General features: G+C 33.8%; 1 protein-coding gene across 10 annotated transcripts in view; it reads right to left on the bottom strand.

Annotated features, from left to right (window-relative positions):
* LOC145667987 (uncharacterized) overlaps nt 1–16,443 on the bottom strand; it is a 216,756-nt gene that overhangs the window by 137,747 nt on the left and 62,566 nt on the right. For 3 of the 10 annotated variants that reach the window (XM_081735419.1, XM_081735418.1, XM_081735420.1), the window contains exon 4: nt 13,926–14,059. The exons of 5 other annotated variants lie outside the window; for them this stretch is intronic. Coding sequence is in view for 2 of the 5 variants with exons in the window: in XM_081735424.1 (XP_081591550.1) it covers nt 6,936–6,965 (30 nt within the window). In the remaining 3 variants the exon portion in view is untranslated. Of the gene's footprint in view, nt 1–1,976; nt 6,966–13,921; nt 14,060–16,443 lie in introns of those variants that run through there. 2 more of the 10 variants (XM_081735424.1, XM_081735427.1) reach the window with 2 other exon arrangements.

Here is a 16,443-nt window from a genome sequence, read left to right as displayed (position 1 = left end):
CTGCATGCAGTGTTACCAATTAGGGAAATTAAAATTTCCCTAAATTTGGGCAAAAAATTCGAAATTGTTATTTATAAATCCGTACCTATACGTCCGAGTGCAAGTCAACTTACGCCAATCAAACATTTGTTCTTACTTAACAAGCGCAGGTACAGATCATTACAATGGGGTAATTAGGGGGCGCGCGAAAAATTCGTATTTAGGCTCTAACCCTTGATTTTTCTAGTTTTCCCCTACTTTTATGTTTACCGTAATATATTTTTGATAATTAGAAGCTTTGTTTCTTAAATATCGCCATAATACTTGTAGGATATATTAGTGGTGTACTAATGTTTAATTTAAGATTGTTTGCGTCTGTCTGGTAGCAGTGTTGCCAGCTACAGAAAATTTTAATTCCAGGTTTTAGGGGGAAATTTTGGGAAAATTATCTGTTTTGCCTCTATTATTTCCCTCTTGTTGGCTATATCGGAACGAACGTACCAGTAACTGGAAGTATCGTCTTTGCCCTACACAACGCACTATAGAAAGCTTCAATAGGATAATTTGGGGAAGTACAGTTGAAGTTTGCAGTAGACCATGTTCTCTAATTTTAAAGGTAACTGTGATTTTTTAAAGGTAGAATGAGATATTTTTTATTGGCATGCTTACTTTTAGATATCGTCACAATACTTGTATGATATATTAGAGGGATATCAAACCTTATTTTAAGATAGTTTGTGTGTGTCTCGTAGCAGTGTTTCCATTTACAGAAAATTTTAATTCCAGATTTTAGGGGCAAATTTTAGAAAAAAATCCCATTTTTGTTTCTATTTTTCCCTCTTGTTGGCTACACTCGAACAAACGACCAGTGTCTAAAATTCTCGCCCTTAGCCTACACAGCGCACCATAAAAAGTTTCACAAGAATAATTAGGGGAAGTACAGTTGAGGTTTACAAGAAACCATGTTTTGGAAATGGTAAGAAAATGGTGAATTTCTGAGGTAGATTAAGATATTGTTTTAATACCATGCTTACTTTATTAGATATGGCCATGATAGTTGTAGGATATATTCTTGGAGTACTAAGGTTTACTTTCTGATAGCTTTTGTTTGTCTGATGGCAGTGTTTCTAGCCAAAACAATTAATTTCCGATTTTAGGTGAAAAATTCGGAAAATTTCCTTTCCCCCTCTATAATTACCCTCTTATTGGCTACTTTGAAACAAACGTACCGCTACTTAAAGCTTCCTCTTTGGCCTACACAGCGCACCATAAAAAGTTTCAATAGGATAATTAGAGAAGCTGTAGCCCCGGCATATCTGTTGATTTTTGCTTCTGAGGCGTAAAAGGTATCGAAATTTCATGTGTATGATGACAGATAATTTTTTCTTTCCCTCTTTGAATGGAAGACAGCGACTTCAGGATTTCACTGTACCTTGTCAAGATACCAAAGAATTTTTTTAGGTCACTTGAACCCATATAGCAGCAGTGGTGCTAGATACAAAAAATTTTGAAATTCAGTTAGGGAATTTTTTTGTAAATTTTCACCCCTACATTTCCCTCAATAATTTCCCGCCCGTTAGTAACACTGCAATAAAACTTACACCAAAAAATAGCCACATCCATTTTCTAGAAAACAAGGCCTTAACCATATCAATCAAATCAATGGTTTTTGAGCAATAAGTCACTAACTGAAAATATAGGAAAACGCCAAAAATGACCTGGGTCCGAAAGAAATAATTACACAATTTTGCTCGTATTGGTACAAAGTTAAACAAACGATTTGTAAGTTACAAGGGCTTCGACTCAAGTTCTGTTGATTATTTCAATAATCTGCAACATAAATCAATAAATAATAGTTGCCAGAAAAAAAAGGACATTTGAAAAAAAACGTGAAAAAGAACGATGTTTTTATTGAAAAAAAAACTTCACAGAAAAAAAAACGTTTTTTTACAACACTAATCATAAGAGCGGTAGTATAAAGTATCAAAGATCCTGGGTTTTAGGATCGTGCTGTCCAAATCACAAAACATTCAACCTAGAATGACAGCACTAATATGCAACATGAACATAAGAGAACGTAATTATAAATGTATCCAAAGAGTCATTCGCCATGAAGACGAATTTCGAGAGAAAGCGATAGTAAGCGTCCTTGCTACTTCAGAATACACCTGGCCAACGTCATAATGAAACCTAGTTAACTATATCCTGCACTATTTTAATTAATCAGCTATGCATACTTGTAATATACGATTTATTGTACTTACATAATTACAACCATTCCTACACTATAAAATAAAATGTAACGACGAGTAAAATTCGCGATTACACAAAGTGTCTTGACACAAGTACACTTTGGCCGTAAGTTAATTCAGCTAGGGGAGATAAGTCTCGGAGCTGATTATTTACTTGCCCTACAGACCATGGATGGGACTTCGCGGATTATGAAGCACGATAGACTGTCGGAAAGTTCCAGCTCACGAATGGGTCTGAATCGTACTGGTCTTCGAATGAACCGAAACAAGTCGTTATAAACCATCTCAATTCTGTTTCACATTACAAACCGTAATTTTGTCCCAACTACGTTATAGCCCTGTATCCTATTCCAGTTTGACCAAAATATTATTTTTGATATTTCTAAACTCGGTCACCGCTTTCTATCCATCTTATAATGAGGACGCTAAGATATATTTTCGTTGAAGAACCTATTTCTTCTGTTTCTTTTACTGTGACGTCACTCAAAGACTTAGATTTTCTGTGCAGTGGCTACTAATAGTTTTGCGAATAATTCTCTTCCAGTTATTGTGTTTGTTTTATATTCTTGTTATTGTTTACTAAAATTTTTAATGTCTCTCTTTTAAAATGTTTTTAATAAAAAAAAAAGGATTTTTTTTTCTGGATGTTGTCCCTATTTCTCCACTGGAACGTGGTAATACAGACGTTCTTGAGCAGCAGATAAAAATTATGAAAAAGTAACATTAGATGCAGTCGAAGACAGAACAAATGCCAAAAGGTATTAAATTTATTATTTTTATTAATAGAAATGAGTTATGTGGTCGTTCTTCTTGTGATACTATTCCAAACAACATATTTTTAAGAACTGATGACTCTGGAAAAGACTACATTTATTTTTTCTGCGAATAAACAAACTAAACAATTACATGGAACGCGGATAAGTGCTTTTCTTTTAATTTACATTCTGTAAGTGACTATGGGCGACGAGACTTGAAATCGTACTTACATCGCTACATCGTACATACTTTAAAACTACAAATGGAACATAGTAGAAGTAGGAGTAAATATGGGGACTCAGAATTCACAGTTTTCTCTGGTTTCGAACACCTCAATTGGCAGCATCAAGCTAATAAAAGCACAAAATAATTACAGAACATTCAGAACTTAGTAACGTTCTCGAAATATTCTATACACATAAGGGCAAAACTTTATCTCGTTATGAGATGGCATTTCTACCAAGATTACTCATCAGATTCATCGGGTACATGAAACGAATATATGGAATCGTCGCTGGTAATGTCTCCATCTATCTCACACACGGAAAAAGTGTCACTGTCACTGTGTTCCTCAAGGGTTCTCTTTTTTCTTGGTATCATGGTGCATTTCAAGTGTGATGAACTTGCATCTCCCGATAACTTATTTTCTAAGTTTTTCTGCTGCTCTGACTGAACAGCCTTCTAAGTCTCTTTATGCTTTTGCCTTCTGTTCCTGGTGATGCAGCTTCCAGTTTTAAGCTAGATGTGTAATTTTTCCGGCTCTGGAAGCAGTCAGTCTATTCCTTCACTTAGTGTGAGTTTTTGAGTAGGTACTGAAGGATCTTTCTGTGGTGGCTGATGATACCGATGCTGTTAATATCCGCTGTGCGACTTTAGATAATGGGTCCTTCCACACAAACGCTGCCACCAAATTACTGGGTTCATTTCACCAGAACTTGTCCAAATGAACTTCCTGCCCCAAAAATTTCTTTGCCTTGTAATGTGCGAAATCTTTTATAACATTTACAAGATCTGTTCCCATGTTCTCTGCAACCTTGTATATGAACTTCAATCCATCGACATGTTGTTCTGGAGACAAGTCCCTGCGATGATGGATCTAGCAAAGCTGCGGCATAGTGAATCGGTTGTAGTGCTGTAGTTTTTCTGCTTTCGAAATTATTAAGAATATTAGTTTCTTCTGTTTTGGACAATGGGAGTTCGGGAACACCCTTTCTTAATTGTTCTTAGATTTCTTTGACAACAGGTTTGTTACATTCATCTCATTCTAATACATTTATCCAGAACACTATTTGCTTAAGAACATATATTAGCTTTTCGATTGTCATCCAGTAAACCTCATTATCAGGCAACCTTGGTTTGTGGTCCTTGATGAATGTTGTATATCTTGCATTGGTTTCATGAACAGCGAAGTTCTGTAGAGTGACTTTTGTAGCTTTCTGACTTTCAAGAGATTGAAGAACACTTCAAAATACCACTGCAGACAAGGTTCAAGGTGTGTATTTTAAATAACAATGGTTATAATTGGAGATATTTTTCTTGGACAAGAGAAAAAGTTTTCTCATATTTGCTGCATTATCACCAGGGAGAACAAAGAACTTTTCCAATGACATCAAGTTGATAAAATGAACAAATATTGGATGGGGGTTTGTAATATTGAGGTTGATTATTCTCTCATTACAATCATACTCCAACCGTCACATAGAAGATTTAGATACTTCGAATTTTGTAGCTCTACCCACAGTTGTGTTTATATTTCATTAAACTGGGTATCAAGTTTTTCCTTAAATTTTTCACTTATTTGACTATGTGGCCATTATTTTGCAAAATATAAGCTATTTGAAAATACTTGTAAATTGTTTTACCAACCCCTTTTCAGGCATCGTTTTTCGACTTGTTTTACAACGTCATATGGCATGTCCTTAAATTATAAAATAAAATAGAAACACTTGCGCTGGGCTATGGTAAATGCAATGTCATATATAAGAAAATAATTGTTGAATTTATTACATAAATAGTTAACTGTCTTTGCAGTTTTTATCTGAACTTTGAGACAACTTATCCTGCAAGCCAGCAAACTACTCCCTTATCGTCCAACCCAGAACGTAACTTGACATGTGATGTGTGTATGAGCTCATTAACTCATTAACTTACATGTGATACGGTATGCATATATAGGATACTTACGTTTTCATCAGCTCTCATTGTATCCATAAAAGTTGTAATGCTACTAGATGAACATTGTTAATTGATGGGGGAACCTTTCAGATCTGAAACGGCATCAAAGTTTTATCAGCCACCCTCGTTATTAAAGAGTCATCAATCCTTTTATTGTTGCTACAACTTGACGTAGGTTGTTCACTTTCATTCACTTGTTCTGTCCCAGTATTTTGCCAGCAATCAAACAAATTTTTCACTTGTAAACCTTTTAAAATTGTTTTCTTTGGACTTTCAGAACACTTAAAACATTTACTCAAATGATCTTACATTTCATTTACATTTGTGTGTTTATAGTTTTTACCACAGTACTTGCAGTTTACTGATTTATCACTTCGTACATAATACGCGCTCCAAATACTACTTTTATTTCTACAAATTTTCAGTTTTTTCTCTCCATGAATAACAGAAATCTTAGGCAATTCAAGTAAGATAAGAGGCATGTCTACTCTCAAAATCAGTAGCAGCACTGAACTTAATTAGAAAAGGAATTGTTCGAAGCAATGTTACAAGAAATAAATTATGAGTTTCCAGTGTATAAGGGTTGCGTCTTTCTTTAAACACATTTGAATGTGGAAGATTTTATTCTGCAATTTTAATACCCACTATGTATTCTTATTAGGTAATTTTGCAGTTTGTAATAAATACCCAATTGGGTAGATAAATAAAATTTCGGTATTTACCCAATTTTTATTTATCTACCCATTGGGTAAATACCCAAGTCCCATCCCTAGTGCTGCCAAACTTCCAGATTGAGTAAATTCCTTTCCACACTCTTGGTACGTGTGGATGATTTTTACCAGTATGTATTAACATGTGCTGCCAGATTTCCAGGTTCTGTAAATCCAAACTTGAACTGCTAGCAAACCTCTCTCCGCACTGCTGGCATAAGTGGAGTTTTACACCCGTATGGATTAACATGTGTTTTGGCAAATCTCCATGTCGATTAAATCCCTTTCCGCATTGTTGGCACGTATAAGATATTTCTTTCGTCTGTATTAACATGTGTTACCAAATGTCTAGGTAGTGTAAATCCCTTGCCACAATATTGGCATCTCTGGGATTTTTCACGCGAATGCGTTAATGTGTCTCGCAAAATTTCCACGTCCAGTAAATCCCTTTCCGCATTCTTGGCACCTCTGGGATTTTTCACCCATGTGTATTAACATGTGTGTTGCTAAATTTCCACGTCCAGTAAATGTCTCTCCGCGTTTTGGCACCAGCGGGCTTTTACACCGATATGTATTAACATGTGACTTGCCAAACTTGAACTTTGAGTAAACTTCTTACGACACTGTTGGCATGTGTGAGGTTTTGCAACTATATGTATTCAGAGGTGTCTTGTCCAATTTCCACGTTGAAAAAATCCCTTAGCACATTCTTGGAACCTGTGAGGTTTTTTTCGTTCTTATATAATAACAAGTGCTGCCAAATTTCCACGTCTACTAAATCCCTTTTCGCATTCTTGGCACGTGTGGAAACTTTCGCCCATATGTATTAAAATGTGTGTTGCCAAGTTTCTACGTTGAGAAAATCCCTTGCTACATTCTTGGCACGTGTGGGATATTTCACCTGATGCGTTAACATGAGTTTCACCAAATTTTCGCGTCCAGTAAATCGCTTTCCCCATTCTAGGTACCAGTGCGTTTTTCACCCGTATGTATTAACATGTGTGTTGCCAAGTTTCTACGTTGACAAAATCCCTTTCCACATTCTTGGCACGTGTGGGATTTTTCACCCTATTCGTTCACAGAATCTGAAACTCTGCAATGAGAGAATAAAGCAGTGGTGGATTGTGCTCCCTTGAATTTATATTGTATGAAGTGATTAAGTGAGTTTCGCTTCTAAATATAGCATGCACAGGACTTTGTAAGTAACCGTGATTATATTTATATAATACAGTAGAGCGTCGATTATCCGAACGTTGGTCAACCGAACGATCGCATAACCGAACTGTGTACTCGCTCACACCTGTTACTCTCCAACCCTACCGTCCATCATCCCCCTCACTCCCAAACCAAGTTTCCACAGTAGTCGCCGCACTGTCAAGTAAACCTTACGTTTGGGTGAATCGAGTTGCTGACTGAGCCACATATGAAAAGGTAGTACGAACTGTGGTCAGTATTTCAGTGAAGATGTAGGCGCGAAGCTCCAGGGGTTTAGGAGATACAGTTACCAGAACATCACATGGAAGTACAGAATAGTCTTCATACAGTTGGAGGTAAAAGCTCTGTAAGACGTCTTGTAACGACAAAAGGTGAATAACTAATATATGGGTACATATTAGTACTAGTGGGAAGTCATATAGTAAGGGTATACCTGACGGCGGCCATCTTGAAATCCGTTATTTCGAATTAAGGTTAAGTTTTAAAAATAGGAATAGGGTCATGTGATACATGATTTAAGGCGCAAATTTAATCAGAAGAACAATGGTGACGTTAATTTTGATTTACGCGCAATTGGTAAAAAGTTACAGGGAAATTAAATATTGTTGCAGCATATGTATTAGTCCTTTACCCCACCTTGTAAATTTTGTGTTAATGATAAAGCGCTGCTGACCGGCCAAGCCGTCAGTCGCTGTGTTTCAACAATCAGCACACTTCTGTCGGTTTGGCACTGGCTGTAGAAGTAGCGGCAGTATCAAAGCTGTTCACAGCAACAGCTGCGCCATGTACACGTACCACATACTATATATTCCTACTAAAGTTGCCTTTGTACGTTACTTTGCAATACTTAAAGAGATGCCTGGTTTTATGAATAAATTTACTGTACAGTACTTCTTTTTGGCAAATAAATATGTACAGTTCGATTATCAGAACAAACCAGTTTTCCGAACACCCATGTCCCCCAATTACTTCGGATAATCGACGCTCTACTTTACGTTATATTATATATGCTCAAGGAAAAAGGATAAACTTAAAAGTACGATAGTTTAACCTGAACAGTGCAATGTAAACAAACAAAAGACGAACGATTTTGTCAGTGCTGCAATCTCTATTTTCTGTTTCAATACGGGGTACAATCAATACAGTTTATACCGATTAAATATGAGTTTTTGCGGAGAGTGTATGAAATTTACTTCTAGACAGGATGTAATTTCTAAAATTGAATGTGGTGACTGCTTTAATTTCTGGCACATAAAATGAACTCAACTTAAAGATGAGGATGTTCAGTTTATGAAATCGGAAAATAAAACATGGCGATGTAAAGGTTGTGCGAAAAAAAGACGTACTAGCCTTTACAGCGAACCACCTCCTTTAACAGCGTGTCCATCATTACAAGATATTTACCAACTTGTAGAAAAGTTAAGCAATGATCTTACAGAACTCAAAAAAGCAAACCGTGAAAGCGAACAAGATTTAGAAAAGTCATTGGACGTTGTACATGAAAAGCTAGATGAGAGTGCTAATTTAATAAAACAACAATTTGAAACAATTAAAAAATGCATGGAGAAAATAGATACATTAAAGGAAGAAAATTTACAATTAAAAAAACAGTTGAAATACACACAGGTGAAAGTTGAAGAATTAGATCAATAAGGAAGAAGAAATAAAGTGGAAATATAAGGTGTACCTGAAAAGACTAATGAAGATGTGTGTGAAACAGTAAAAAACATTAGTAGGGCCTTAGACATGGAAATAACGAACGAAATGATCGACGTGTGTGATAGGTTAAAAAAAACTTTCAAACCAGAGCGCAGGGGGAATTATTCTAAGGTTTTTGAGGCGAACGGGCAAAGATAGGCTCATGCAAAGGAGAAAGGTAAAAAGAAATCTAAACGCAAGACGTTTGGGTTTTTCATCTAGTGAAGTTGTGTATATAAATCATAGCCTTACTCTTTACCGCAAGAGTTTGTTTGGTCAAGCTAGAAAATTAAAACGTGACAGGAATTTTGCATATTTGCTGGTGGATTATGCTGCATCAATTAAATTAAAGAAAAATCTTAATGATAATAATGTAATTGTAATAAAAGCGATTGAAGATATTGAGAAGTTGTACTAAATTTAAGAGACAAATGAAGTCAGAATTTATTATCAGAATGTTAGGGGATTAAGGACTAAAACAAATGATTTTTTTTAGCTAATACGTCCTTCAAAGAGTATGATATTATATTGGTAACAGAAACATGGTTAAATGATAGTATTTATGATGGCGAGATATTTAGTAATAACTATACAGTATATAGACGGGATAGAGGTGTTAAGATAGAAGAAGAGGTGCTCTAATTGTAATAAAAAACAAATATAGTACCTGTAGATGTACACTGAATGACAAATTAGAAAATCTTTGTGTACGGGTGAATTTTCAAGGAAAATACTATTATAATTTCATTGTGTATTTTACTCCAGGATCTAGGGTAGAGGATTATATTATTTTTTTCAATTCATTCGAAAATAATGTACCATTTCATAATAGTAGTTTTATTATAACAGGTGATTTTAATCTTCCTTTAATTACGGGTGTCGAATGCGATCTACATCTTCAAGGACCAAGTTATAGAGCACTTGATAATTTTATGATTTTTTATAATTTAAGATCGATTAATAATGTTAAGAAAAAAATGGAAGAAGTTTGGATTTTATTTTAACAAATTTAAGACAAAATATTTTAGTAACTAAAGACGACTCACCAATAGTTCGACCAGATGAACATCATCCTCCATTAATAATCGAAGTAAACTTTCATAAAAATAAAGATTACCGGTACACGAAAAATAGTTCAGCGTACAGGTATAACTTTCAAAAAACGGATTTTTTAAAAATGTATGAAATATTTCGGGAAATGGATTGATCATTTTTGGAGAGAATTGATAATGTAGATATAGCTGTAGAGCAGTTTAATAAAGCAATAAAAGAAAATTTTAGCATAACCGTACCCAAAAGGAAAACGAACTCAAGTAAAACATTTCCTTGTTGGTTCAATAAGGATATACTGAATATTATTAGGCTAAAGGAATATTATAGAAAACACAAAAAACAATCTGAATATAACACAATGTTGTATAATGAATACCGGAAACGATTAGAAATAATGCTGAATAAAGCATATAAAGAGTACGTAAGGGAAATGTTAGATAATATTATAGGGAATGCAAATGCATACTGGAAATTTATTAAAAATAAAAAAGAAATGTCTTCTTCTATAAATCAACCAATGACATTAAATAATAAGATATATATGATGATAAAAATATAGCTGATGGTTTTGCAACATATTTTAGTTCAGTGTATTCTGAGAACAAAGCATATTACAGCATATGTGAATCTAGCAAAATGAACGTAAATAATTCGTTAGTGTTATATGCCATAAAGATAGATGAATATAAAGCAGCAATAAAAAAACTAAAACCCAAAAGGGCAAGTGGACATGACAATATGTACTTAAGGCTTGCTCTGAAATATTGATGTATCCTTTATGTACAATCTACAATCTAATCCTGAAGACACAATCATTTCCCATTCTGTGTCCCTATACAAGAGTCTGTAAAATTTATAAGTCGGGAGAAGGAAATTATAGACCTGTAAGCATAATATGTGCACCTGCAAAAATATTAGGGCAAATAATATATATGCGTATTTTAATCATACCAAATGTTTTGTTTCTGAAGACCAACATGATTTCAACCCGTGTAGATAAACATTAACTAACTTAATAAATTTTACTCAGAATGTTTATGATGCATTTCATAGAAAAATACACGTGGATACTATATATATAGATTTTGCTAAAGATTTTGATAAAATTAACCATGAGATATTACGAAAACTTTCTAGCTTTGGTATGTCTAGTGAAATGTTAAATCTTGTGGCTTCGTATCTTAGTAATAGGAAACAGTATGTAATATATAAGTATGTAGAATCTTTTAAATATAATGTGAACTCGGGAGTTCCACAAGGATCAAATTTGGGACCTTATTTTCCTTGTTGTTTATAGACGACCTTCCGACCAAAATTAAAAGTTCAAAATGTCTCCTATATGCTGATAATATCAAAGTATATAAAGAAATTAATAGTTACGAAGATACGTTGCTACTACAAGATGATGTAACTACTATATACAATTGGAGTGTACATAATGACCTCCCATTGAATTTTAGAATGTGTTACTACTTGAGGTATGTAAGTAAAACAGACAATGAAAGACGTACATATACAATTAATGGTTATGCTATATCAAGAGTATATACAATAAGAGACCTGGGAGTTACAATGAATTTTTATTTGTCATTTCATGACCATACACGAAACATTATGAAAGATGCGTATAAATGATTAGGGTTTGTAATTACAAATTCAAAATATGTTCATAAATTGTATACCATTATTGCAATTTACAATACTATGGTTAGATCAAAGTTAAAATATTGCTCTCTTATATGGAATCCATACAAGAAAATTCTCCAGGGACAGCTCGAACAAATTTAAAAGAAATTTTTAAGATGGTTATATTTTAAAAAATACAATATGTCTGCCTATGAAAATAAAATACTGTATATTGCACTATTGAAAGAGTGACTTTATATTTGTAACTAACAGGAGAAAATATTTTGAACTATTTCTTTATGAAATCATAAATGGAGTAATACAAAACATTTCCTTTTTACATTGTTAGTTACAATGTAAAGAAAAATCATTTAAGAAGTAGAGGTCTATTTTATTGTGTTAACCAGAACAGAAATGTATAGAAATTAGCCACTTATATATGTTCGAAGTATAGTTTAATGATTTCGACAAAAAAAAAAAAAAAAAAAGATTTGGATTTTAGCCAAAATATCAAAAATTTTAAGAAGAAATTAGACAAGTTTTAAAAAAGGTAAAATATTTCATAACTCATTTGATAAAATGTTTTATTTGTAAATGGGTAGATAATGATTTTATTAACATCAAGTGAACTTTTAAATTTATTTTTACTTAGTTTTTGTAGAATTAAAAAGCGAAGCTTTTTAGATGTTACATTCTTAGAAAGGGTATGGATATTTTGTTTTGTTTAAATTTATGTCTTTTTCATTTAATTTTCGTATTTGTGTTTTTTTTTTTTTTTGTATTTTAGTGTTTCTGCATAATATGTATACAAATATACTTTGTGTAAGCCTCCCGTAACTGGAGCTTGTACTGTGGGGTAAATAAATAAACATGTGACGCGAAATTTTTGCGTCCAGTAAATCTCTTCCCGCATTCTAGGCACGAGTGAGTTTTTCACCTTTATGTATTAATATGTGTGTTGACAAATTTCCACTTTAAGTAAATCCTTTTCCGAATTCTCGACACCTGTGGGGTTTTTCGCCGTAAGTATTAACGTGTTTTCCCAATTTTTTACGTTGAGAAAATCTCTTTCCACAGTCTTGGCACGTGTGAAGTTTTTCGTTCCTATGTATTAACATGTGTGCTGCCAAATCTCCACGTCTAGTAAATCTCTTTCCGCATTCTAGGCACGTGTGGGTTTTCGCCCGTATGTAATAACATGTGTGTGCCCAAGTTTCCACGTTGAGAAAATCCCTTTCCACATTCTTGGCAAGTGTGGGATTTTTCACCCTAATGTGTTAACATGTGTGTCGCCAAATTTCCACGTTGCGAAAATCCCTTTCCACATTCTTGGCATGTGTGGGGCTTTTCACCCGTATGTGTTAACATGTGTGTCGCCAAATTTCCACGCTGAAAAAATCCCTTTCCACATTCTTGGCATGTGTGAGGTTTTGCATTTGAATGTATTAACATGTGTGTTCGCAAGTTACTAGGGTCAGAAAATCCCTTTCCACATTCTTGGCACGTGTGAGGTTTTTCACTTGTATGTATTAACACGTGTCTTGCCAAATTTCCACGTTGAGAAAATCCCTTTCCACATTCTTGACACGTGTAAGGTTTTTCATTTGTATGTATTAACATGTGTGTTGCCAAATTTCCATGTCTAGTAAATCTCTTTCCGCACTCTTGGCACGTGTGAGGTTTTTCATTTGTATGGTTTAACATGTGTGTTGCCAAATGTCCACGTTCATAAAATCTTTTTCCGCACTCTTGGCACGTGTAAGGTTTTTCATTTGTATGTATTAACATGTGTGCTGCCAAATTTCTATGTCTAGTAAATCTTTTTTCGCACTCTTGGCACGTGTGAGGTTTTTCATTTGTATGTATTAACATGTGTGTTTGCAAATGTTCATGTCTAGTAAATCCCTTTCCGCACTCTTGGCATGTATGGGTTTTTTTTCCGTATGTATTAACATGTGTGTTCGCAAGTTACTAGGGTCAGAAAATCCCTTTCCACATTCTTGGCACGTGTGAGGTTTTTCACTTGTATGTATTAACACGTGTCTTGCCAAATTTCCACGCTGAGAAAATCCCTTTCCACATTCTTGGCACGTGTGAGGTTTTTCATTTGTATGTATTAACATGTGTGTTGCCAAATTTCCTTGACTAGTAAATCCCTTTCCGCATTCTTGGCATCTGTGCGACTTTTCACCCGTATGTATCAACATGTGTGCTTTCAAATTTCCAGATCGAGTAAATCCCTTTACACACTTTTGGCTTCTTTGCGGTTTTTCACCCTTACGTATTAACATGTGTCTTGCCAACTTTCCACGATGAGTAAATCTGCTTCCACACTCTTCACGCGTGTGAGTTCTCTTACCAGTATGTATTACGATGTGTGCAGCCGAATTTGAACTATTAATACATTCATTTTTGCACTCTTGGAACGTACAAGAATTTTCTGCAGTATGTATTAACACTTGTGTTGGCAAATGTGATCGAGAGATTCCCTTGTAAACCTCCTTGTTAGTACGAGGTTCCTTACCAAAATGAGAAATATTTTCCATTGGTGTAATGAACGTATGTGCTCTTCTAGAAGGAATATGTTTACGGAATCTGCAAAAAGTTGAATAAACACGAAATGGAAATATATAATATGAAACTTCACAAAAATGCAAGCGTTGTTATAAAATACAGCACTAATAGGAAGATATTTATTTTGTATTATACTTCTTTTGCATCTAAAATATGAGGGGTTCCCAAGTAGTGATGGGTAATATTCCGGAAATTTATGTACAATCACAAAGAAAATTGAATTCTATTAGTATAATATGATTTCATAGGATAACTCGTTCCTTATCACCGCTAATTATTACTGTTGTGTCCAGATTATTTTCAAACATTATATTCTGAACAATATGTTATTATATTTAGAGAATAGCCATAAATGTCTATTTACTTACAATATGTTCTATGCAAGTAAATATGTGGAAAAAATGGTATAGTACTTCCACATACTTTTACACCGCTAAACAATTCAAATTTAGATGTAAGTGGATTTTCTAAACTTGATTCTAATATTGTTATTATAAATATATTAAATTTTTATATGTTATAAACAAATTAGGTTGGGTTACTGTCAGAACACACATGTTTCATCATGTCTCAGAAGACACACTTGCGCATACATTACTAATAGAACTCCAATTGACTAAAGCAATATAGATATTTTAAGATTATATATTTGTGCATAATCTTAAAATATATACACAAATATATGATCTTAAAAAATATATATATACTGCTTTGGTCAGTTGTCGTCTTATTAGTAATCTTGAATTTTCCAAAGCTAGAATGAATAATTTACAAGTTGCGCATACATTCTTATGTTCACAATATTTGCAAGATATTGACCTAGTGTTATAATGTAGCACCTAACATTGAAACACACGACCTTTCTTCCTACCTATTTCTTGAAATTTTATGCGTTATTTCACATGTAAGAGAAGTCGAGTCAGAGAGAGGAGACACCGACGTCTATTACTAACGATGTTTCGGGGTGTATTAATTGTACTTCATCTCTGCTTCTACATAATTTATACATTACTTTACAAACTGGTTCCTTTTCATCATTTCTAAATTAGTACTTTGCTACTCTTTAGTGCAAATAGAAATGGTACTTAAAATATCATATTAGTTATTTAAAGTACTGTCAAAAGTTTTTTTTTTAATCTCCATATTATTTAAAACCTAGAATAATAATAAATGAAAATAAAGTAATTAGACACATGGTTCTTCTAATTTGGAGGATAAAGTAATGAAAATAAATTCCTTCCCGGGAATTTATATGCCAAGGAAAAAACAGGGAATATTCACATTTTATATTTTCCTTCCCAGCGGGAATATTCCCACTGCCCATTCCTATTCTCAAGCACTCGTACATATTTCGTGATGAACTGAAATCTCATACTATGGAACTATTACATGATATGTCGTAGAAATATGGAATTTACAACAATCGAGTGTTTTCCGTAGCACTTATATTCTCCACAGAGGAGAATCCATTGTGTTTAGATTTTAAAATTGGAAATCAGATTAACTCAAGTACGCACCAAGGTGAATATGTTACAGTATGGAATGAACATGATTTTATAGGTGAAAATGGACGTAGGAAGTCAATTAATATATTTATAAATAACATTGTTAATTTAAGTGACAGAAACTTTAGTCAATGCGGGAAATTGTTGCAATTACAACTACCAGAGACAGTTACTATAATCACAAGGGAACAAAGGAAGGTTATAACAAATTTAAAATTTTGCAGTGTAACATAAACTGCTGGTATTTTTGTATCCTCGGATTGTTTTGATATATTTGATTTTACTATTCTCTGACTGTTCTGATATATTAAAATTTTAATCCACATAACGATCCTCAGAGCCATTGAAATATATCTACGTTGTTAAATGTGATACAATTGTAGGTGCTTTTTCGAAATAAAACATTTTGAGAAACGTCGAGTTATCAATTCCTCGTAACTTTTCACCTATTTATAAGAAATGTAATTATGAATATAAAATTCGGCGCTAGGATAATGAGCAAATGTAGTGCCCCGTTCGTCTCCTTTGTGTTATTACTGTTACAAGCATTTCGAATTTCATAGGTTTTTAAGCTGTAATGTCTTCATCTTGCACACCGGAAAACAACTCTGCTATTCTACAATCCGGTTAGCACATAGAATTTAAATTTGTAATATACTCATGACGACATTGAACGAAAAGAAAATTCTATACTTGGTTTTCAACACTACTATCGCCGGGTATGTCAAACAACGTCTCTCGGGTATTATTTGCATTGCGAAAAAGTTCAGTGTTTATTGTTTATTACTTTAAAGTTTAAAGAACGTGTCAAGATAAATGACCCACTCTATATTTAAAAAATGAAAGAAACGTGTTATAATTTACATTATAAAGGGAAGGCGGTTGAATTTTTTGAAATGA

This window comes from Thermobia domestica, chromosome 13 (genome assembly GCF_964235325.1).
Source record: "Thermobia domestica chromosome 13, izTheDome1.hap1.1, whole genome shotgun sequence".
Classification (NCBI taxonomy): Eukaryota; Metazoa; Arthropoda; class Insecta; order Zygentoma; family Lepismatidae; genus Thermobia; species Thermobia domestica.
The sequence above is the reverse complement of the archived record's forward strand: the minus strand, read 5'-3'. Positions and strand labels throughout refer to the sequence as shown.